At 37.7% G+C, this 23,598-nt stretch overlaps 3 protein-coding genes across 6 annotated transcripts; 2 read left to right on the top strand and 1 right to left on the bottom strand.

Annotated features, from left to right (window-relative positions):
- The first annotated feature begins 165 nt into the window (after positions 1-165).
- LOC137953032 (DEK domain-containing chromatin-associated protein 2-like) lies at positions 166-10,493 on the top strand. Its single transcript, XM_068800221.1, has 11 exons — positions 166-703; positions 787-820; positions 2,081-2,160; positions 2,338-2,397; positions 2,541-2,651; positions 2,975-3,055; positions 3,134-3,208; positions 7,351-8,104; positions 9,795-9,892; positions 9,981-10,011; positions 10,152-10,493. The coding sequence occupies exons 1-11, from the start codon at positions 362-364 to the stop codon at positions 10,307-10,309; spliced, it is 1,824 nt and encodes a 607-aa protein (XP_068656322.1). The 5' UTR covers positions 166-361; the 3' UTR covers positions 10,310-10,493.
- Positions 10,494-15,405: 4,912 nt separating this feature from the next.
- LOC137953025 (omega-hydroxypalmitate O-feruloyl transferase-like) lies at positions 15,406-17,194 on the top strand. The gene is made up of 2 exons (XM_068800208.1): positions 15,406-15,834; positions 16,288-17,194. Exons 1-2 carry the CDS (start codon positions 15,406-15,408, stop codon positions 17,143-17,145), a joined length of 1,287 nt encoding a protein of 428 aa, XP_068656309.1. The 3' UTR covers positions 17,146-17,194.
- A 219-nt stretch (positions 17,195-17,413) lies between these two features.
- Positions 17,414-22,262, bottom strand: LOC137953002 (UPF0481 protein At3g47200-like). 4 transcript variants are annotated; one of them, XM_068800189.1, is made up of 3 exons: positions 19,241-22,262; positions 18,850-18,928; positions 18,194-18,773 (listed from the first exon to the last, which is right to left on the bottom strand). In XM_068800189.1, exon 1 carries the CDS (start codon positions 22,068-22,070, stop codon positions 20,535-20,537), a length of 1,536 nt encoding a protein of 511 aa, XP_068656290.1. In that variant the 5' UTR covers positions 22,071-22,262; the 3' UTR covers positions 18,194-18,773; positions 18,850-18,928; positions 19,241-20,534. The 4 variants fall into 4 exon arrangements, with proteins under 4 accessions (XP_068656283.1, XP_068656290.1, XP_068656297.1 ...); XM_068800196.1 differs by having other exon boundaries at positions 19,984-22,262; XM_068800182.1 differs by lacking the exon at positions 18,194-18,773 and adding an exon at positions 17,414-17,871 and having other exon boundaries at positions 18,850-22,262.
- Positions 22,263-23,598: the final 1,336 nt, after the last annotated feature.

The raw sequence follows: 23,598 nt of genomic DNA, 5'->3' as shown, positions 1-23,598 counted from the left end.
GGGCTAAAAAACATTTTGACTTGGAAGATTAGGCAGAATTCACTGCGTTACTATTTCCCTCGTTTCATGTGCTGGGCCTAGATGTGACTTTTCGAACCGTTTTATCCGTTTCGTCTCGGGCAAACAAGGCGCGCTCCAAAAATTTCATCTGGAATTTCAAACCGACCTATTCATCCCGCCCCATTTAAACCCCCCTTCGAATCCGTCCCTCATATACGCTTCCGACAAGTCAAAATCCAGTTTTCCCTCTCCATGCTGTCGGCGCCCAGAGTTCCCGCTGCTGCTCTGTTACTGTCTTTGCTTGCAAGCAGCTAGGGCTTTCTGCTTGCTTTGTTCTTTTAGTTCACCTTTAATTGCTTCCATGGTGTCCAGTGATGAAGATAAAGCTCCGGAAGCCTTTAAAGGAGAGGCGGAGGAGGTTTCTGAGAAGGAGGAAGAGATCAAGGAGGAGAAAGACGGGGAAGTAAAGGAAGACGAGGGGAAGAAGGTGGGGAGGGGGAAAAAGCGCGGGAGAAAGAAGGGTGAGGGGCCGAGTAAACAGAGGGGAGAGTCGGGAGCGAGAAAATCGCGGAAGAAAGGTGTGGCGTCTGTTAAACCCCGTGCCACCGTGGATAGACCGGTACGGGAGAGAAAGACGGTGGAGCGCTTTGCAGCTTCGACTCCTCCGGAAAGTGTTCCTGCTAAGGCACTGTCTATCAAGAAGGTGAATTCATGGGGTGCTGATAGTTTTAGATTGCTTTTTCGGTTTTCTTTGTTCTTGCTGACGCAGGTTTTGTTGGATTATAGGGCCGTGGGTCACAGCTTAAAGAGATTCCAAATGGTATTCTTGATTTTTTATTATTATTATTATTATTTTTTTTTTTGCGTGCTTTTTCCGGTTCTGGAATTGGAACTTTCGAGTGAAAATGTTATTATTCATTGGGATGCTGTTGCAATTACTTCTTGTTTTCTATAATATCTCCTATGTTCTGCATGGTTCTTGCAGCTTAACAGAAACTTATGTTTTTTTTCCCATGTTTTGAATGATTCTTGTAGCTTAGCTGAAAATTATGCTTTTTGGCTCTTCTGGTTACTTTTCCTACTTCTTCATCCAAAGATGAACTTAAGATTCAAAGTGTTATCCTTGTGGCTACAGATTTTTTGTATTCATAGAATTCATCAAATTCAAGTAATTGATTAATTTTGATGTAGAAAGTTGTCTATGAATGCCATTTGGTCCAAAAAATTTCTCCTTGGTAATCCCAAGCCTTCTCATGCATGGCCTTCTTTTCTTTCTTCTCTTTATTATTATTTAAAAAAAAACTTTTGTTTACTTATATAAGAGGTTGGTAACTTAGGAGATTGATTGTCTATTGTAGTGCAGCATACTCTGTTTCCTCAATCCTTAGGTTGCGTTAATTGTCGCCAGGACTAATCTGTGATGTTCACAACCAGCTAATGGTTCTGTAGTTGCCTGGTGTGCGCTGAGGTCTGTTTGAGGGCTTTCAACAATCCAAGATGTCTAAATACCAATCTGGTTTTTCTAAGTTGACTTAAAATTTTGATGTCCGTCTTAATGAGCCAAATCATGTTGAAGGTTTTTGATTTTTTACTGCACAAACAAAATTCCTGCTGCAGGCTTCCTTTTTCTGATTATATTGTTTTCAAATATTTGCTGACATCCATGGTCCTTGCCAATGTAACTTGACAACCTAATCCACATGCTGAGATTATTGAACAGTTTAAGTTGGTTTTCACTTCTGTTGAAGGAGGAAGAAGTTTATAAAGAAAGTACATTTATTTTCTTAACTTCCATCGCTCAACGTAATAACCTGAATTATTTGCAGTACAAGTCCAAATATTTCACTTGGAGTCAAAATGCTTATATTTGAAATTAATGGTGTTTTTGGCATCCGACTTTTAAAGTTGCTAGCTTCATGATTCTTTTTGGGACATGAGCAATAAATGGGTTAGGTGCTGTATTAGTCATTACATTTAGCTTTAAAACTTTTCTCAAATTTATTTTGTTCTTATTACCGTTACTGTCGTGTTTTTTTTATACATTGTGTTGATGTTTTTCTAATTGTTTATGTTATTTCAGTGGCTTTTAAGTTGTCAAAGAGAAAAGCAGATGAGAATCTCCAAGTTCTTCATTCCATTTTATTTGGGAAGAAAACAAAGGTAGCCTATCTTCTGTTTTTTTTTTTCAAGCATAATGGCTACTAGTAGGCTGGCTAGCGTTGTCTTATATTTATTGATTAGGTCTTTGGTATAATCCTTTACCTTTTCGTGTAACTTGTTGTTTTTCTTTTTTTAGTACATCATCCAGAAATAAGTGATTGTCTCATTTCTTGTCAGGCATATCATGTGAAGAGAAATATATCCCAGTTTTCAGGCTTTGTGTGGGACGACAATGAGGTGTTTTTCCCTTTCTATCACACAATTTTTTGTCATACCATTATTATCATTATTTTCATATTTAATTAAGAACAAATTTCTAACATTGTTTGGCCTCATTTAAGATTGGTAAATCATTTGGTGGCATGTTCTGTTTTATGCAGGATAAACAAAGAGCAAAAGTAAAAGAAAAAATTGACAAATGTATCAAGGATAGATTGCTGGATTTCTGTGATGTGCTTGATATCCCTGTTTTGAAGGCCACTGTTAAGAAGGTATGGGACCTATAGGTGGTAATGATTTATCTGAATTTTCTGGGTAGCTCTCAGTGTCATTTTGACATGGAAGTAGTTATCTGAACAGAATAGGAATCTTCATTTTTATACTTCTTAAAACTCCTTTGAAAAGTTTGGCCAACTGCCAAGGTTTTATGAGGTCTTTTTGTTATCAAGGACTTTGTTTTAAAATCTGCCCATTTAGTCTTCGTAAAAATTTCATGTTTTGTAGCACAAGCTTCTTAGAACACTTGCAGAAGTGCTTTTATTGGGATAGACTTCATACCAGCTTAAAATGATCTTTTATTATGTCTACAATATAGGAAGAACTCACAAAAAGATTATTAGAGTTTTTGGAATCTCCGCATCCAACAAGGGATGTTTTGCTTGCTGAAAAAGAACAGGTTTGCTATTCCTATCAGACTTCTAAGGAACTATTCTTTGTTTTGCTTTTCATGATGATATTTTGTTTCTTTACTTAGTCTCGGGCAGGTAAACGGCTTAAAAAGAAGGCAGGACAAAGTAAAGCATCTGGGGATACTGACTCAACATCTAAGGTCATTTATTTCTTTCCCGTGATATGGTTAATTTTTTTTCCTTCTACTCCCTCTGTTTGTGGTACATATATTTTCTCTTGCAAGAGCTTGCTGATTGTTTCCTTCAAGATTATCTTTATCTTTTTCCTTCTCTGTCTACCACTTCTGGTCCTATTTGTTACTCATTCTTCCAATAAAATTGTTTGATCAAGAAAATTAGAGGAATAGCCCGAAATTGTTGAAAAAGATTTTTTTTTTCATTTCTCTTTTTTGAATTTGTATTTGTTGAGTGGGAAAATGTTCCACATTGGAAAATGAGAAGAAAAGTTAATGGGTTAATAGGATTAAATAATTGGCCTCTTAAGTGATTAGTCATTTTGGGATGAAACAGGGCTCAACCTAACTCCCAAAAGTATTTTAGATGTAGCTTTGTGCTGCCATGGCCTTCCTGATAGCTACTTATTTATGTGCAAGGGTTTAGGGGTTCAACATAATAGAGTGAATCTTGGCTTCAATGAATCTGTAAGGGAGATTGTGCAATACTCTCATTCTGGGATGAGCATGTTCTCACCTCTGAAGTTAGGTGCGACATATTTATATAATCTATTGTTGTTTAGAGTGTTTCAACTAAACAATCACATGGATGTCTCCTTCAGATTGCAAAGCAGATACTCCAATGAAAAAAAAAACATGAAAGAAACATTAAGATGAGCCCTTTCAGAGATCTCTCTTCAGCCATCTTATTATAGTTTCTTAAAGTCATTTATCATTGTATCCACATTTCTTTTTATGGAAAAAAACATATTGATGAGAAAACATTTTCACATACACATTGGAAGTAGGGATTAACAATGGGGTAATAGACAAAAACCTTGTCCTTTTATCCATTTTATAGACTGAGTAAAGAGTGTACTATTATCTTGTTATTTGATTATCTGTGGATACTCCGGTAAACATGTATGTAACAGTTTATAGTATAATAATGCAATCATGAAAAAATATTGAAGTTAACAAAATGACATACCAAACATTTTAAAAGATGTAAAAATATTAACTAAGTATATAATTATGCTATTTTATTTAAACTTTCTTTGAATTATGTCATCTTCTATATGAAGTTTTTTTCTTATACTTACGTATGTTGGGGTTAAAATTATGAAAGTAATCCTCTTTGTTTGGATACTTGGATAATCATATATAAAATGACCTTTAGTCATATCTGTTACATTTAACAAACGATATGCTGGTAAACAGGTAAATCCTTACAAATACAGATTCTTAAAAATTGTCATATGTTTTAAAGTCATTGAACCTATATGGATTTTCTTTTATACTCTGACTCGAGGTACACTTTGTTTATTGAAATAAGTTCTTATATATTTTATTTTCTCACTTGACAGGTTATTTAACGGGATGCGTTAGAATAGGCTCATATGCATTTGGGACCAAAAAAAGATTGTGTTTATTACTTAGGAAAAGACCTAATTACTCATTTGGAGATGAATCTTGAACCAACTTTAACATGTATTAGAGTGGGTAACTGTTCCCCATGCCTTTATTTTAAAAGTATCTATGGGTAGGAGCTGTAAAGGAGGCACATATATGAGGAGTGTTAGAATAATCCTGAATTCATCTAGGATAAAAAGAATTTGTTCCCATAATTTTGGAAGAAACCTACAAACTTTGACTTGTCTTATTGAAATGCAACTGGATCCAAATTTATTATTGATTTCCATTGGTCTATTGGTTCATAGCGTGTTTTGTGCATTTGTATCAGCTATTAGGTCATCATTTTATGGATGGGGCTGATGGGCAGTTTCTTGTTGAGGAGGCTCTGTTCTTCCTTAATCTGATCTTTGTTTATGGACACACACTTCCCTCTCTTTTCTTGTTTCTTTTCAAATATTTGGGTGTTGTGACCTTGTATTATTTGTTTGCGCTTTATGTAAAATCTCTCAACATTTAAAAGATGCTCTAAGAAATGTTTCTGTGTAGATTTCTATGAAGTTCTTAATGAGCAGAGGGACTGATCCTTATGGTATGGGGAGTAGAAAAGTTGACGTGTTACCACGAAAACCTAGTTGGTGCTGATGTAGTGCATTACTCAATTTTGGGAGAGGAAATCCATTTAAAACAATTGAAGATATATTAAAGGAGGAAGAAAAGGAAAAAAGACTGAAATATAGTTGTTTCAATTTTTGAAAACTTTCTATTTTAGGGAAGCGCTTTTGTTGTAGTACTTTCTATTTGTTTTTAGAAGTTTTTTGGTTTGTTTATAGTCCCAAGTAAGAGAGTTTTTGAAGGAAAGTCTTTGGATATCAACTCCTCTTTATCAACAGTCAATTTAGGAAAGTTCCAAATTTGAAGTATATTGTTGGTAACTTCTGAGTCAGTTACTGAATCCTTTTCTTGCAAGTGGTTTCTGTTTAGTAAGTCATTAATTCAATTGTAATTGGGAAGTCTAGTCCTAGGAAAATTCTATTGTAGTGAAGTAGCCTATTTTAGCAAGGTAGTGGTGGTTTTAAGTCTATAAATAGAGAGATGTTGCTGTAACTTTGAACAAGCTTTAAAGATTAATTCAATTTTTCATTTTGGTTGTTGGAGTGTCTCCTTTTTTCATTGTTTTGTGCTCTGAATAGTTTCTTAATAACTTTTTCTGTTGTATTAGCTATTATTAGTTACAAAACAACACCTGAAATTTCAAGCTCTTCCTTTTGAACTTAGAAAACCAGGTATTCTTTGGAGTTGAGAATCTGGTAGTTGGATTACTCATACTCCAGCCTTGTCCTTCAACTTTAATTTTGTAATTTGGTGGTGTTAGGTGTCTCTTGATAGAATTTCCTACTTGGACAATCATAATGATGTTTTATTAATTTAGAATAGTTTTTGGCTCCTTATTAAGGAGCTGCCCTAAAATTTATGATGTTTGTCCTAGTAGTCCCAGCCTTTCTCAGCAATAACATAATGCTATTTGTTAGAGAAAATCACATTATGTTTGATTCAATCAATTGTGACACCTGCCAATGTGTCCATAGTGGGGAAAAATAATTGTTCTTTTGTTTTAGTTATTAATGACGGTAAGAATAGCAAAATATATTAGTGATATGTCTGGTTTTGTAATTATTTTTTTGCAATATCTTATTATCATGTGATTGTTTACTTATTTATTATTTTCATTCAGAATTAAACTAAGTTTGAAAAGCAGGTAGAGAAACGATATTAGCACATTTTAATTTGCCAAGGACTGAAAGAGCTCTGTTGAGCTTCCATTTTTTCTGGGTGCAATGCATTGTCAGTACTGTACACTAGGGGATTTCTTCAATAGCTTTGTTTTTGGAAAAAAATAAGTGTGTAGTCAGGGCAGAATTTCTCTTATGTAAGAATATTGGTGTATGAAATTATCCTTTTATTGAGCAATCTGTTTTTGCCATATATGCAAATTGGTATTCCTTATTCGTCTATTAAGTTGTGCATGGCAAAGGTTTGCTGGCTTACAATTTGTTTATTCTTGAATATTTTGTGACTCCTAGCTTCCTCTACCTGGGAATTCAATGATGACAAATTTGGTTCAGATGTTAGCTCTTCTTTATGCTTGTGGTGCCTTAAGTGTTGTCTTTTATAAATCCATGTTTGGGTGGTTCTTGTTGTTGCTGGCTCTAAATCTTGTTTGTGATATAGGCTGTCTTGGTGGTCTGCCAAGCCATTGGTGTTTGCTAATAAATATAAATCAAGATATGAAGATGCAAAACTGACCCTGTCAATGTTTATAATTAGGTTAATCAATAACCTAGACATTGACCTGCTATTTAATATGGGATTTACTCATTTGATGTCACAATTCATGATAGGTTCCACATTGATTTGTTAACGGTGTTTAAAATGCTTGAGTACAATGAAGTTTTTATTAAGCAGCTAATGCTATTGCCAATGTTGATACTGGAACGTTGAATATGCTTTCTTTGCTCTTGTTTGTTTTATGTTTTACATTCTAGGTAAAAAAAAAAAAAAATCGGTGAGGGGATAGGAATGAATCCAAAGTATTGGGGTCAAAGCATGTTGGTTCTTGGTGTTGATTGTTTTGCATGTCTCTTAACTTTGGGTATATGTCCAAAGTTTGCACGAAAATGAAGCTGATTTGATATTTTTTCGACTTTGCATCTCAGAAAAGAAAGAGAAACAATGAGGTTACTGAAGCAAAAAGGCTGCGAGCTGGCTCATCAAAAGCAGAGGAAAAAAACACCGAAGATCAGGATGAATCTGCTGGCAGTGTGGATGTGTCTGATGAAGATGAAGGTGAGGAAATGCAGGAAGAGCAGAGTGGCTCTGAGGAAGATGAAGGTGAGGAAATGCAGGAAGAACAGAGTGGCCCTGAGGAAAAGGGATCTGAAGATGAAGGTGAGGAAATTCAGGAAGAACAGAGTGCCCATGAGGAAAATGAATCTGAAGATGAAATTGAAACGAAAGAGCAAAACAATAAAGGCAAGCCAAACGAAAAGACTTTGACTGCCAAGAAGGGTCATGGTGCAAAACCATCAAAAAGCACTTCTAAATCTTCTTCAAAGAAAGTTTCTTCAGAGGAGGATGCAGATGATGATTTGAAAGAAGAGGAAAGTGCACAAGAAGAGAGTGAGCAAGAAGAAAGTCAATCTGAAGAAGAAGAAGAAGAAGAACATAATAAAAAAGCTGAAAGCAAAAAGGCTAAGAAACCTTCAAAGAAGGTTGTACAGCCTAGTCCTAAAAAAAACCTGCCACCCGTCAAAAAGGCATCAAAGACTGCCAAATCTAAGGGTTCTATTAAAACATCAAATGAGGATAAAGGGAAAGGTCTGGCCAGTAAAAATGCTTCTGCTAGTGATGAAAAGAAAGCAAGAAAAAATACAACCAAGTCTGGAGCGGCAGCTTTGTCTAAGGAACGAGGTACTTTTACTTCAATTCCTGTAGTAGTGGACAATTTCATTATATGTTGTCATTGCCCTTTAACTGAAAAAATGTTGCAAGGTTTTGGCTTCAAATAGGCATTCTTCATATCCCCAAATAGAAACACATTATTGCTCCATTGATAGGAAATAATACAAACACTTTTTTTTTTTTTTAGAATTTTGATTATGCATGCTCACACCCCTCTTACCCCTTGGTAAGAGTTGAACCTAAGACCTTATACTTGAAACGCACTGAGTCAAAGGACACGTCACAATACTAAAACACTTTCAAATTCTTGGAGAAACAATGCTACAAATTCTGCAGAGAAGGATCAATTTGTTCCACAATTTTAAGTGCAAATGAGTTCCTGTTTGCCTCTCTGGAATAACTCTGCAGAACTAGTGGAATTGATGACATTTATCTTTGTAGGCAAGTGTAATTGCAGGTGTAGTATGAGGCCCAGAAATTACCCAAGTTTTGTATTGTTCATTGGGTTCTGAAGTGTGAGGCAGTTGGTGGTGCAAATACCTGTTTAGGCATTTTAGACAAAGAAAAAGTATAGGGAAATGCCTCGAAAGAAAAGGATGCCATTGCTATTAATAGCTCTACTGGATTGAGAGAAGGATGATATTAGTGGAAGTTGTTGTTCTGTTCAACCAGGACTTTGTCTAGCCACTATTAATGATAATCTATTCTTTGTTATTCTTTATGGCATGATAGAGTTGTCTGAGAAATTGTAGTTATTGTACTCTTGTTTCAATGAGATAAAATGGATTTATTAAAGCATTAATTTCATGCCGCTGAAATGCTAGGCGATGATAAAAATAGTGGACTGTGTTTTATTGAAGATTAATTGCCAAGGGATGGGCAATTTTTGCATAAATATTCCTGTAAATTTTGTACTTACAAGTTTATCCTATGTTAAGAATAGTCCTATATGAATTAGTGAATATAACAATGGTCTATGAGAAAGATGCTTCCTAACTTGCCTAGTTATTTTAGGATGGGTTTTTTGCTCAACTTTACATTGTATCAGAACAGGTACTCATATGTGGGTTTTTACCCAAATTGTCCACATGTAGAGTTACAAAAGAGGGCCTACATGTAAAGGTGAGTGTTAAAGAATCATCCGATATGAATTAGTGAATGTAAAAATGGTTTATTAGTTGGGAAAGAGGTTTTCTAACTTGATTAGTCTTTTTGGGATGGATTTTGTATCCAACTTCACATCCTAAATAAATGGACTAGTGGCTTGTTGAGGTGTCATTTCTGCTGGAATATAATGTGATATGTGCAACCAAATCTGGAGGCATTGGTCTGGAGTTTCATTCCTAAAAAATTGATGGACCTACTATTTTCATTCTCTAATGTGACTATTTATTTTAGGTTCATCTGCCAGAGTTACCATATTTAAATGCTTTGTCATAGTTCTGCGTTTTATCTACAAAATGTCTTGTAAACTTGCTTCTGTGTGAACAATCTTTGTGGTTTCTCGTGGAAGGATCTGTATGACATAGTTCTGTTGTTGTGCTTCTGGTTGAGTTCCCTTGCCCACATCACTGGTGAAGCTTGTTGAATTATAGTCATGATTGGGTTTGTATCCTCATGGTCAAGTTGTATGGGAGCTTCATTGGAATAAATCTTCTATTTGTCATCAAAAGGTTTACAATTTTGTTTTTATTTGTAGGAAAAGTCAAAGCTGGCCCAAAATCAAAGACAAGACCAACCAAAGAAGAGATGCTTGATGTGGTTAAAGATATTCTGAAAGAAGTGGACTTCAACACGGTGGGCTGCCCTAATGTAGAAGATTCTAAATTGAATTTGATTTTGGTAGTTATTTTGTGTTTCTGAAATTTAATTGTTTGAAGTGCAGGTAACTCTGGCTGATATTGTCAAGCGACTAGGTAACATAGTAATCCTTCGAAAATTTGAAGTCTCTTATGATCATATCTCAATTTAAGTATTGCTTCTGATTCATTCTGACCATTTACCTTGATTAATATCATGCTTCTGTGATGATTATTTTGTGTTTTATTATTTGAAGGAAAACATTTCAAGATAGATCTGGCAGAAAGGAAATTGGAGGTTAGGGACATAATCGAAGAAGTGATCAATAATATGACAGATGAAGAAGATGGTCAAGAGGAAGCAAAAGAGGCCGAGGAAGATTCAGGAGAGGACAGAGATAATAATGAAGATTAATCTTTTCAAATTGGTTTAAATGTGGATCATTTATGATCTGAATGTTATTCATCTTAATACTAACTCATCCTTGTAAAGTGTGTAGCATCAGGAATTCATAGATCAAAGTGGAAGAAGGCTTATATCAGAAATTACATAATTGTGCTCTTGATATATGTACTATGGACTTGTCTGTGTTTCCTTCTTTCATTTGTCTGGAAAACATTTTGCTTTAGTGCAAAGGAGCTAGTGTTAACACGGCCATGAATTGTGCACCGGGAATGTTGGCAATATAGTAGTTTAGAATTGATGGTCCCATAGAGTAGTTTAGAACTCTTTAAATTTTCTAATCACAAGGAAGGCCATTCACCCTCTTAGAAGGGACTAAGGGAGGCTTTGAACTGAGTGGCTCTAGCTCAGCTCGGTGCTGACTTGGTTCAATTCGGTATCCTTGGATTTTGAGTTCGAGATCTGGGATCGGTTCGTTTAAATTAACGAGCCGAGTTTTATTGAATCCAGGTTTGGCTCATTAATAGGCTGAGTTGGAACCAAGACCGAGGTGTTGTTATCGTCGACAATTGTTTACTCAGTGAATCAACTCAGGATAAAGAAAAAAAAGAATATTGGATAACCTTGTTTGCAGATTTTCAATACTGCCGCATGATCAAGATATTTCATCATTGGTGTTCCGAATCTGCCATTGCAAACATTAGTGGGGGAGATGAGACGGATGATGAGGGAAGAGTTAAAAGATATACACGGGACGTTGGATAGGGTAAAAGAGGGAACACAAAAGGGTGCATGGGAGGTTGGAGAGAGTAGAAGAGGGGACACAAAGGGTATAGTCTCTACTTGTTCCAAACACCTCAGTGAAGAACAGGTTGCTTCAAAGGGATGTAGAGGATATGGGCGAATTTGAAGGTGACAATTTAGAGGATTCTGATAGGTTGTCAGTGGGCAGCCATAGGAGATATGGCCGGGATAGAGAAACTAGGAATCGGGTAGATAGTAACTTGGGAAATATTAAGTTGAAAATTCCTGCTTTTTAAGGAAAGAGTGATCCTGAAGCCTACCTCGAGTGAGAAAAAAAAAGATGGAATTGGTTGTTGATTGTCACAATTACTCCGACTTAAAAGAAGGTAAAACTCGTTGCCATTGAATTTACCGATTATGCTATTGTATGGTGGGACCAGTTATGCATCAATAGGAGACGGAATGGAGAACGTCCTATTGATAATTGGGATGAAATGAAGAGGGTGATGAGATGACGGTTTGTACACATTCATTACTATCGGGATCTCTACCTCAAGCTGCAAAGTCTCTATCAAGGGAACCGAAGCATTGACGAGTATTATAAGGAGATGAAGATGGCAATGATTAGAGATAATGTGGAGAAGGATAGGGAGGCGACAATGGCCAGATTTTTGAATGGTTTAAACTGAGAGATTGCTAACGCAATCGAGATATACCATTATGTGGATTTGGAAGATTTGGTGCATATGACAATCACACTTGAGAGGCGACTCAAGAGGGGTGGTATACGGCCAAGACTAGCTCCACAAAATTCAAATATAGCAACGTGGAGATCAAACTACCCAAAGAAAAAAGAAAATCCGTCCACCTTCAAGGCCAAACCAGAGCCCAAAACAACCATCACTACCACGACGTCTCAAGGTAAATCAATTCCTATTTTGACTCTTTCTGGTGAGATTGAATGTTGCAAATGTCAGGGAAGAGGACACATAGCTAGCCAATGTTCAAACAAGCAAGTTATGATTATCCAGGAAAATGGTGAAATTGGTCCCGAAGATGAAGTTGATCTAGATAACATGTCATAATTGGAGGACGCCCCCATCAAAGTTGAGGAGTTAAGAGCATATAATGGTGAGATGCTTGGATTAGTTGCACGATGTGCCTTAAGTTTGCCAGCTAAAGAAGAGGAAGCAGAAGTACAGAGGGAGAATATTTTTCACACTCACTGCCACGTGAAATACAAGGTTGTGGTGCCATTTCAAATTGGTAAATATGAATATGAATTATTGTGTGATGTAGTACCAATGCAAGCTGGATATCTACTCTTAGGAAGATTGAGGGAATTTGAAAGATGTGTGCAGCATGACGGCTTCACCAACAACTACTTATTCGTGCACAATCAGTGGACAATCACTTTGGTTCCGATGGCACCAAAACAAGTATATGAGGATCAAGTGAGGTTACAACAATTGAGAAAGATCAACCATGGCGAGGATTTGAGGACAAATCCTTCTCAAGAGGGGGAGAATGATGTGAACAAAGTATGGTTATACTCTGTTATATTGTGGGACCCACCATGGAAGCACAAGCAAGTGGGATCCACCATGAGGACGTGGGCTGGAATTACTCTTTTACAATGTGGGGCCAACCACGGTGACACAAGCTGGTGGGACCCACCATGAGATTTCGTGGGACCCACAAGGATAACCACGAGTTGGCAATTATCTTAGAATATCTCGTGGAATCCATCAGAATAACCACGAATTGACAATTAATCTTGGAAGATCACGTGGGAATATAATTAGGATTCTTTTTACGTTAAGTACTTTAAGTTTTCCTTTAATTTATTGTAATTAGGGTTTCAAAGTCCTCCATTATAAATAGGGGACTTGTATACGGATTTGAAAACCTTTGATCATTATTGAAATTGAGAGTTATTCTTCTTGAGTTCTTGAAAGAACTTTTCGAACTTATCAGAGATTTGGTATCGGGTTTCGTCACAGGTTGACATGGTTCGTATCCCCCCCCCCCAAACGCGCAAAGATGCTTTTGCACGTTTAACTTTCACTCGTGCAAGATGATAAAGTGAAAAAAAAAAAAATTCCTTAAACTCTCCTTCCACGTGGCTCTTGAAGAAATTGAAAATATATTTTAGTAGAAATAATTTTTTAGGGACTATTAGTGTTTCATGTTTTTTGTAAACATTTTTCTAATTGAAAATTCTTATTAAAAATCATATAATTTTCTAAGTAAGATTTTCTTTCCAAGATGGGCAAGAAAACAGTATAATTTTTTTTTTCAATTAGTATTTGATAGTTGATGTTGTAATACTTGAGGCAATTTTCATATCAATTTTGTGTTTAACATTTTATTTGATTAAAAATTTATCGATAAGTATAGTAATATATTAGATTGATTATTAATTTTTTTTATTTCCCTAGAAGAGGCAATAAGAGATCCATTTAACTTTCCTAAAAACAATTTAAAATATTTCTTGTAATTTTCTAATAAGTCACTAATAATTTTCTAGTTTTTCCTAGAATATAAATTTTCAACTAGGGCACTAAGGAGGCCATAATAAATTTATGGCCAGATTCAAAAATTACAAAACCAGCTCAACAATATTTGGAGTAAAAATGATTAATATTGGTGCGTTTTAATCCATTATTGAAATTCAATCATTAACCTTCTCCATCATTCTTTTTTTAAAATGTATACATAATTTTATATATAATTTATTGACATATATTTTATATAGAGTATTAAATGTAGGTTAAGCTCGAACTCGAATTCAGTTAAAATTATTAGGCTCAAGTTCAATTTCAATTTTAGGTTCGAAGCTAAGGTAGACTCGAGCTCAAATTTACAATTTTAAGTAATCACAAGGGTCATTCACCCTATTAGTAGGGACTGCCCCCTGCACTACTTCATAGCCTTAGTAAATCCTAATTCACTAAATTTAGGCTCCTTGAATGGAGTTCTTTAAACAAGATGGCTGAAACCAAATTTAGGGAAGATATTGAACTTCATAAAATAACGCCACTTCATGACCATAATAAGGAAGCCTGCTGGAAAACAGGCGAGGGAGCATTCAAAGGGTAGAGTTTCTTGTTGAACTACTGCTGCCTTGATGCAAGGAAACGATGGAAAAAAACGGAACCCAATTGTAGGGTTGAAGTTAACGTCTAGACGAACTGAGTTTTCCATTAGATTCTTATCCCAGTACCGTTACTTACATCAGTGTTCATATTTATTCATGCTTCAGGTTAACAAACAAAGAACATCTCATAAGAAAACCCCAGTTTTAGTATTCATGCTCAAACGTGGACAAGAAAAATAGTTTTCTTTGATTAGGCATGACTATTGATTTGGGTCTTTTGGTTTTTTTCTTATTCTTATAGAGCTCCTTTTTTTGGTTTATGATTTTTCTTTTTCCTCTATTCAATTCTGTTGCTATTGGGAATCGTTAACCAAATTTAACCCAAGTGAGAAAGCAGGAGAAGGCGTTTATTGAAATGCAGATTTGTTAAAAGTAGAAAAAGTAGCAAGTAGCTCAATCTGAACCTGCAATGGTTTCTATTACGAACCTTTTGGTGACTTTTTCTCAGCAGATTAGTCATTTTCTTCTTAAAATTTGCGTTTTTAAAGTATTTTCTTCTTGTTTTTATTATTATCATCCTCAACAGCTTGGCTTCCAACTTCCGTGCAGAGAAGACCAAGCAAAGCAAATATGGGAGGCCAACCACACCAACCAAACGACTCCTTTCTTACGCCAAAAACCCAGATTGTTGATATTTGGTTCGCCTGCAAGTAGCCAACCCTCACCCAGATTGACAGCACAAACTAAACACAGAAAGCAAACAACGAAAATCCAAATTTCTCATCTTCTCTCCTCCGTTTCTATGACTTTGCTAATTGATTTTCACATTTTCAAAACTTCTGCTTGTACAATCCACACATCATCTCCTCTCAACCGCCTCCAGCACCTGTCCCTGTCATTATTTTTTTCTTAACTTGAAGCAAAGCCGCCGGTTTGATCAGGTGCATGTACTTCTCTGTCTATATAAATGATTCTCCTCGATACGGAATCGACAGATTTCGGCACGGCTAATGCGATTTTGATTTCCTCCCTTTGTTGCAGAGGTGGGTATCTTTTCCTAAATGGTCTATCAGAAATTTTCAGCGTTTGTGATCTGTATCAGGCCTTGCGGAAAACCAAAATGTGTAGCAGCATTAAACGCAGACCAGTTGTTCTGTTTCTTACTTTTTGTCTCCTGGGTTTTTCTTGTTCATGATTTATTTAGCCGTTGCCCTGTGTGTTGTCATTTTTGCAGAGGTTTGGAATTTGTTGACAGTGGTAAACAATGGAGAATGTGGCTGAACTCAGTGTTGTGCAAGGAGAGCTAGCTTTGGTTCCTCCTGCAGAGGAAACAGAGAAGGGTCTTTACTTTCTATCGAACCTTGATCAAAACATAGCAGTCATAGTTCAGACTGTTTACTGCTTCAAGGCCGATGAGAAGGGAAATGAGAGAGCAGCCGAAGTCATAAAGGAAGCCCTGTCCAAGGTTCTTGTTTATTATTATCCACTTGCAGGGAGACTGACAATAAGTGCAGAAGGGAAGTTGATCGTGAATTGTACTGGTGAAGGAGCTGTTTTTGTAGAGGCAGATGCAAATTGCACACTGGAAGCACTTGGGGATATAGCCAAACCAGACCCTGCAACACTTGGAAAGCTTGTTTATAACATTCCTGGTGCAAGGAACATACTAGAGATACCCCCATTGGTGGCACAGGTATGTGAGATCTTTATGTCAGTTACCTGTTAGACAAGATACTAATTGCACTGGTGCACCCTCACCTAGTTTATTAGTTGTGATTTAGGGGCTTTCTAGTTTTGGATTTAGATGTAATGTTATCTTTGACGAAATCTGAAGTAATTTGCTAGGGGAATTGGTTTATCTTTCCATTGGGCACATCCTCTCAGGGAAAATGTAATGAACTTACAGCACTTCAATGGGCAGTACTGCGAGTCTTACCCATTGATGGTTTCCTTGGCTGCATGTCCATCTTGGGAATAACTGTGATAGGATATCTAGCAAGAAGTTTCTGTCAACCCAAAAATTTTCTACTTGTCATTGACTCCCTCAGGTTTCCTCTATAGTAGTTCTCCCCAAGGAACCCCTTTTACTGTTTCTTTGTAACTAAGTCCTCACTTCTCACTGGCTTCAAAAATATTGACTTTTCAGGTTACTAGATTTAAATGTGGAGGGTTTGTTCTGGGATTAGCCATGAATCACTGCATGTTTGATGGACTTGGTGCTATGGAGTTTGTGAACTCATGGGGTGAGACCGCCCGGGGGCAACTGCTGGTTGTCCCGCCGTTTCTTGACAGGACTATACTCAAAGCTCGAGACCCACCTAAAATAGAATTTCCTCACCATGAATTTGCAGAGATTGAAGATGTATCCAATACCAATGAGCTATATCAAGAGCATATGCTCTACCGATCCTTCTGCTTTGACCCTGAAAAGCTAGATCAACTCAAGAGGAAAGCCATGGAAGATGGAGTCGTAAAAAAATGCACCACTTTTGAAGCCCTCTCTGCATTTGTGTGGAGAGCACGTAGCCAAGCTTTAAGATTGAGACCTGATCAACAGACTAAGCTCCTCTTTGCAGTTGATGGAAGAAACAGATTTGATCCACCACTCCCCAATGGGTATTTTGGTAACGGGATTGTGTTAACAAACTCTCTGTGTACTGCTGGTGAAATTTTGGAGAAACCACTTTCATTCACGGTCGGGTTGGTTCAAGAGGCAGTCCAGATGGTGACTGATAGTTGCATGAGATCAGCCATTGATTATTTTGAAGCAACTCGTGCTAGGCCTTCTCTTGCTGCAACTCTTTTAATAACTACCTGGTCTAAGCTCTCTTTCCACACAACTGATTTTGGATGGGGAGAACCTCTTCAATCAGGACCAGTAACTCTGCCTGAGAAAGAAGTTATCCTGTTTCTCTCTCATGGAAAAAAGAGGAAGAGCATAAATGTTCTACTGGGTTTGCCGGCTTCTGCTATGCCAGCCTTTGAAGAGCTCATGCAGATCTAGAAATGGAGACTTAAAACTTTCTTCATTATGGTTATCTCCAGACATATATAAGCAATAGTAACCAGGTCAGATGATTCTGTCCTAATAAGGTAGAATTCTTAAGACCCGTGATGTTGTTGGAGAGGTAATGCAATTAAGGGGAACAAAGAGACAATGATCTTTTAAGCTCACTGTCTCGGTTAAAATGAAGCCATCAAACAGCAAGTTGGGTCTCTATTTCTTTTTTTTCTTTTTTTTTTCCTCATTTTCTTTCTATTTTAAAGTGCACAATGAGGGGTTTATGTTTGGAAGTTTGTTAATCGAGTTCTATGAAAATCACTGTTTAATTTATTCTTGTTATTTTTTTGTTAGATAATAAACTTCAGCAGTTCAGTTGATTTTTAAGATTTTTGACTGGAAGTTTGATCCCAGGCTGATCAATATAGCTTGTTTGATGTCAGCAAACTGCAGATAGATAAAGAGCTGAGGAAAATCCAAGTGCAGGGATATAATAATTAATGACTTAAATGGATACTATTAAGTACAGGTCATCCTATCTATAATTTAAAACAAGAGACACTTCAGCTAATTCCAGCTCATCACAACTTAAGTTAAATACCATTCAGTAATGGAAATTAATGACTTGAAAATGAGAAGGTTGAAGAATAATAAAAAATACTGGTGGATCTGGATAACAATGCATTAAGGAAGCCTGGACAGTAGCTCGATGGAATCTGGTCAGGTAGTCTGCAAAGAACATTCCAACTATAAAATTTGTGCACATTTACTTACAAACATCTTCCCATCTATATCCATTTTGTCATTGACATTTGAGTCCTTAAACCAACAGTACTTGCCAGGAACCAATAATCTAACTATTCATCCAAGTTTAACAGAAAATTCAGATGTAATCAAATCAAAATATTTACTAAAAAAAGCAAAACCTCCAAAAGACAGAGACTTTGTTCAACACCACAGATAATGCTTCAAAATGACATTCCAAATGTAGTTCCTTCACATACACCAGGATTGTATTATACATCTGAATAACATCTGAGTACATGACTAACAAAGAACAGTAGATTGAACAAAAACTAGTATCACTCATGAAGGAGTAATGGACATGCAAGATTTTCTGCAGATCCATAGTTATCAGGTAAATATGATTCTGATGTTTTTTTTTTTTAACTTGTGTGTATACAGTCTTGCCTCCATAATATAAACTGGCTGTCACATTAATGTGATTTTATTTGCCGAGGCATTATGCTTGAAACTCTAACAGCAAAATATAGAAATATACTTTTAACTAGATAACCATGGATCTGCATTTAGAAATTTGTAAGGTTTCATAATGAGACAAGAGCCCTGATACAGAAGATTTTAAAATCTGAAAAGAGCAGCACTAAGCAGCTCATGTAAAATTTTGGACCAGAGTGGACAATGACCCTAATCTGAATATAGATAATAAAGCAATCTCTTCCACGTCCAGTCCACGCGATAAAAAATTGACAAGGAAGAGGACCTTCCTCTCCATGTATTAGTGGAGATGATTAGTTGCAGAGCTTGGTAGCACAGTTAGCAATCAAATTGAGATCTCTATCCCAACAGGTAAAACTTGGGAGATTTCCATATTGCCATTGTCTCTACCTCTGCAAGAATCCAAAATTTGATAGCATTGATCAACAAATAATGAAAGTGTAAACAGGAAAATAATCACTAATTCACCTTCTTGAAATTAGCAGGATCATCAACATTGTAAGAGTCCAAGGTTACAGCATGTAGCCACTGGTCAGGGAAAACTTTCCTGCAAAAACCAAAACTGAATCAGGACTGCAATATAAGTTCAAAAGATAATAATCATTAAGTTCATGGGCCTGGTTTGTAGCTTTTGAGGAAGTTTTTCTCCAGTCATGGCCAAAATCTGAGTATCTTCAATTTAATCTCCTCATCGTTTTGCAGGGGCCCATGACTTCTCAACCTTATATAACTTGGCCAGCTCACACGCCAAAACAGAAAGATGTCCTGTATATAATTCAATTCTTCCTTGATAAATTTCTTTTCCATGTTCTACTTCTTTATCTATTCCATTACTAGAAGCACTAGTTTGAAGATTGACCTGCTTCTTTGCAGAAACATCTTTTACTTGTCTTTCTTCTTCCCTCCCTATGCTAGGCTGCAGAGATCAGATTGCCAGCTTTCCCTCAAGCTTCTGAGTGGCTTCAGATTTCTTGTTTACGTCACATGGCCTGGTAGGAATATATTGCAGTGGTTTCTCCAGGTTCATGGATGTATGAAACTTACTATTTTTTGCCCCGACATTGGTACCAGGAAAAACAATTCTCTAGTTAGGATTGGCTCTGGACTTGAACTGCTTTCCATCCTTGATCAGTGATTCTACTGCCATGAGCTACCAGAGAAGAGAAAGGGATATAGAGAAAGGGATTAAACAATTCTCTTACAAAGAAGCTGAGGAGCAGGACACCAGAGAAGAGGAGTAAGAGATGGACTCACTGATTCTTTTTTGGGTGTTTGATGAAATATCAAATAAGGAAACAAAAGTCAAACTCTTAAAACATGGTAAGCATGTTAAAGAGGAAATCTGCATTGGAGAAAAAAAAAAGTTTTTTTCTAAACTGGGACTACCTACAACATTATAAGAGGATGAAGATCAATAATTAAAACCATTCCAAGTACAACAGAGAATCAGAGATTGCCTAGTACAAGTAGAACAAGAAAGAGTGTTTTGGCTCTTTTGTGGTAATTCAACATAACTAGGAAATTCCGAGCATGTTGCAATATTTACAGTTTATTGTTCTTCTAAATTCGAACAGAAGAGAGGAAGCAGAGAGAAAGGAACACCATTTAGGACGTCCTGTTCTTTCTTGCCGTCATCTTACTGCAATTGGCAACAGGGTTTGTCTTGCTTTGAAGTAAACTCAGCCGGAGAATAATTAATGCCAGAGGATTGGGTTCAACGGGATCCCCTGCCTCCCCACTTGCTACAGAGATTTTCTGGGTTTTCTATGCTCTGGGTAGAGTATCAATAATTCCCGTCGAGCAATAGCACCTTCCTTCTGATTTCTTCTGTCACGTTTCAATGTTCGGGTTGACAATATTAGATGCCCGAAAATGAACCAGTCAGTCAGGACTTGAAAATTCTTTTAGCTGAATTGGTGTAAATTTTTCCAAATCGTTAGCTTCTTCCTTTGATTGGCACTCAAAAACTTTTTTTCTTACAGAAACTGGCTCAACATATCGAATCCATAATCATGCACTCACGCAGAAGAAAAAAAAGCATCCTCCGCTTATGCGATCGATTTCTACAGGGGTAATTTAGCGACAGTCTTCTGTCACTGGAACAATAGGAGAATCAACAATGAATTTGAAGTTTTCGAACTGAAGCAACCAGGCTATGAATTGGGTCTGTAATATCCATAAACGCCATAGAAAGTCTGAGCCAGAGTGAGAACAAGCAACACAAAAGCGGCGACAAGCGAGATAATTGCCCAAGGATTACCAAAATATCTATGTTTAAGGCTCGCCCTCCATGCATTCCATCTGTGATTAAAGTACCCATTAACCTGCTCTGATAATCCAGACAGATAACTGTCGTTGAAGTCGAAAACCACCTCCTGACACAGCCGATTGAACAAATCCGCCACCTCCTCGTCGTTCCCAAGCCAGTGCTCAATGATACCTCGGTAATGGAGGTAACCCACGTCGTCTGGGCCATTGATCAAATTATCCATGAATATTACGTAGGATGTGATGTCGTTGCTGCAATCCAGATGGCACTGCTCGAAGGCGATCAAATTCAGGAAGAGAGATTTCGTCCCGTCGTGGATCAAGAGGCGCGGAATTTCGAGGACCCCATTGTTGAATGTGATGTCCCAGAAACGATCAGTTTTCCGTTTTCTGAACTTAACGCCGGATTCTCGTAATTCGCTGACACAGTGGATCAGCTGCTGGCGTCTCTTGTCGGCGACGCGGAGTGCGCGAGAGCGCCGGGGGATCCACATTCTGGGTTCCGGACGGAGTCCAACGCGGAGGAGGCTTCGCCGGAAGACGTCCAAGCAGTGGAGCTCACCTTGGTCGGTGAGGGGGTCGAAGGCTTCTTTGTATCGCAGCGACTCCAGCCGGCTACGGTCGCTCTTGCGCAGAGGCTCGTCCGTGGGCATTAAAGGGTCGAAGAACCGAATGGCTAATCGGGCGACGAGACCTCTCTGATCAGGTTCCCCAATCTGAAGACCCAGAAGTCGATCTAGCACGAAGAGGGGAATCTGATTCTCCAGCATTATCATATCTCTTTGGATCGAATGCATCGATCCTCTCATGGCAAAAACCGGGTCGTTGCGGGAGTAGCCCAACTGTTTGAACCCTTCAGCAGCGCCGCGGAAGAGCTCAAGAATGAAGCAGCCGTCGATCACCATCATTTCGACGAAATCGTTGCTAGAAAGGGAGATGGATCCCTCGTAGCATGACCTGGCCCGGTCTTCAAGCTCTTTAATGGCGTCCAAGTAGAGCTTCACATCTTGCCCAGTTCGCTTCAGGGTTTGGTGCAGCGAGCGCCACTTGTGGCGGTCCATGTCCCGGAGGCGTTTCTTCCCGTGATGATAGGGGCCGAGGGAGATAATCTGCGGGACATAAGCCTTGTCGTCGTTGTCTTCATCTCGGAGAGAACGAGGGATCTTATAGATGCAAAGCTTGGCCCAGGAAGAGGAAGAGGCTACTTCATTCTTGCCTGCCTCTTCCACCTTCTCCCGGATGCACATCACCCATTCGGAGTCGCATGCCGGAGATGGGTCCGATGTAAGGGAAGATGGCAGCGCCGGATGATCAGCGGGTGTAGGAGGTAGCTCTTTGGGGACGCCAGCGTCGACTGTCTCCCTGAGTTTAAGTGTGATAAGGTACCAACTGAGGAGCTCCTTGTTGAAAACTGCCACCATATCTACAATCCCCCGTCGGAGAAGAAAGACCGTGTGAAAGAAAGAAATTTTTCCACTTTCCTAATACAGGTACTTCAGAGGCAATAAAGTTAGGGTTTTTCTCACTTTTCCCTAATAAAAGGTACTTCACTGCGTTATTTCATCAAACAATTCCATGGGCTCTGGGTCTGATGCTTCCGCAACAGTGAGATATTCGAGTATCAGCCTGCGTTGGCGAAGACGCTGCTTTGGGCGCACATATAGCTCATGACCTGGTTGGCTTTCGCTGTCAAAATGAGGGATCCTTAATACATCTTCAATGGCCTTCCTTTTTTATCTTATTGTATTTTCCTCTGTTTACGAAGCTCCATGTTCCTCTGCTGGTCTGAAATCAAATCGATGGTATGGGGATTGCTCGTTTTCCATCTGAATGATAAATCATTCAGTTTAACGTTTTGTAATCTGAAATTAACGTTTTTAATTTTAAATTAACGATAACACTAATAATAAATGCAGAAAAGAGAAAAATAAATACAAAAAAAAACACAAGATTTATATAAGTTCGCCTTAAGGTGAGACTACGTCTTGTCTTTTACTACTATAATTCAACTATAATGATAAAATAGTTTACAAAAAAAGTCACTTCTCTAAACCTCTATCTGCCGAAACTGATGATTCCCCTCAATGATCTCTACAGAATCGTATATGAGATTTTCACTTCATACGGTTTCTCGTTCAATTCTTTACAACAGCTCCCACAAATATAAAGAGAAAATTTGGGTAACTGAATTACAAATATGAAATACCCAAACTACCCTTAATGAAAGGGCAGTAAATATATCGTGGATTTTGTGTACCGATTCGGCGTAAGATATTAATTAGACTCCATAACTTAACATAGTGAATCAACCAACTCATCCCACAAATATCCTTCACTATAAGTGTGCTTTTCAGATCACCTGTTGATCATCAATGAAATTAGATATAAGAACTTGCTCAAGTTGCTAACAGAAAACGTAGATATGCAAATGGAACAATTTCACCTTTTCCTCTTGAGTTCCCTTTAAATATCTGTGATCACCCATTTAATGAGGTACCTCAGAACCCACTGCAAATGGTAAGTTGGATAAGGGAATGTAGATATGCTAATGGAACAAGTTCACCTTTTGTGGATTTGTTATTCCCCCAGTGGAAGAAGCCTGGCATTGCTCCTTTGAACTCAATGAACTGTAACTGTAAAAAGGTTGGAAGATCTGGCCTTAAGTAGGTGACAGGCTGATAGCCATGTATTTTTTTTCTTATGGTTTTATCCCTCCAAAAATGCAACATGTTCTAATTCTGACCTCCTTATGTTGGAAAAGGGAAGATGAGGATTGAGATTCCCTGGAGCTCAGCTCCACAAGTCAAGAGTAAACCTCTTTTGATCCAATGGAGTAGCAAAGAAACCTTTTGGTAGTTTCCACTATTCTCTGCTTACTTAGGTATTCAAATCAGGGCTTTTGATTTGGCTTCAGGACCCGACTCAGTAGGGAGTCAGTAGGGAATGTTG

The sequence above is a fragment of the Aristolochia californica genome, unplaced genomic scaffold (genome assembly GCF_029961685.1).
Source record: "Aristolochia californica isolate CCGP_79_NKW_82.1479 unplaced genomic scaffold, dmAriCali1.0.hap1 SCAF_1, whole genome shotgun sequence".
Taxonomy (NCBI): Eukaryota; Viridiplantae; Streptophyta; class Magnoliopsida; order Piperales; family Aristolochiaceae; genus Aristolochia; species Aristolochia californica.
The sequence above is the reverse complement of the archived record's forward strand: the minus strand, read 5'-3'. Positions and strand labels throughout refer to the sequence as shown.

Bases quoted from the DNA above. Each gene is read 5' to 3' on its own strand.
- LOC137953002 (XM_068800182.1), bottom strand. From the start codon at position 22,070: ATGGTGGCAGTTTTCAACAAGGAGCTCCTCAGTTGGTACCTTATCACA.
- LOC137953025 (XM_068800208.1), top strand. From the start codon at position 15,406: ATGGAGAATGTGGCTGAACTCAGTGTTGTGCAAGGAGAGCTAGCTTTG. The intron at 15,835-16,287 runs GTATGTGAGATC...TTGACTTTTCAG, and splicing joins TACCCCCATTGGTGGCACAG to GTTACTAGATTTAAATGTGG.
- LOC137953032 (XM_068800221.1), top strand. From the start codon at position 362: ATGGTGTCCAGTGATGAAGATAAAGCTCCGGAAGCCTTTAAAGGAGAG. The intron at 2,161-2,337 runs GTAGCCTATCTT...ATTTCTTGTCAG, and splicing joins TATTTGGGAAGAAAACAAAG to GCATATCATGTGAAGAGAAA. The intron at 10,012-10,151 runs GTAACATAGTAA...TATTATTTGAAG, and splicing joins TGATATTGTCAAGCGACTAG to GAAAACATTTCAAGATAGAT.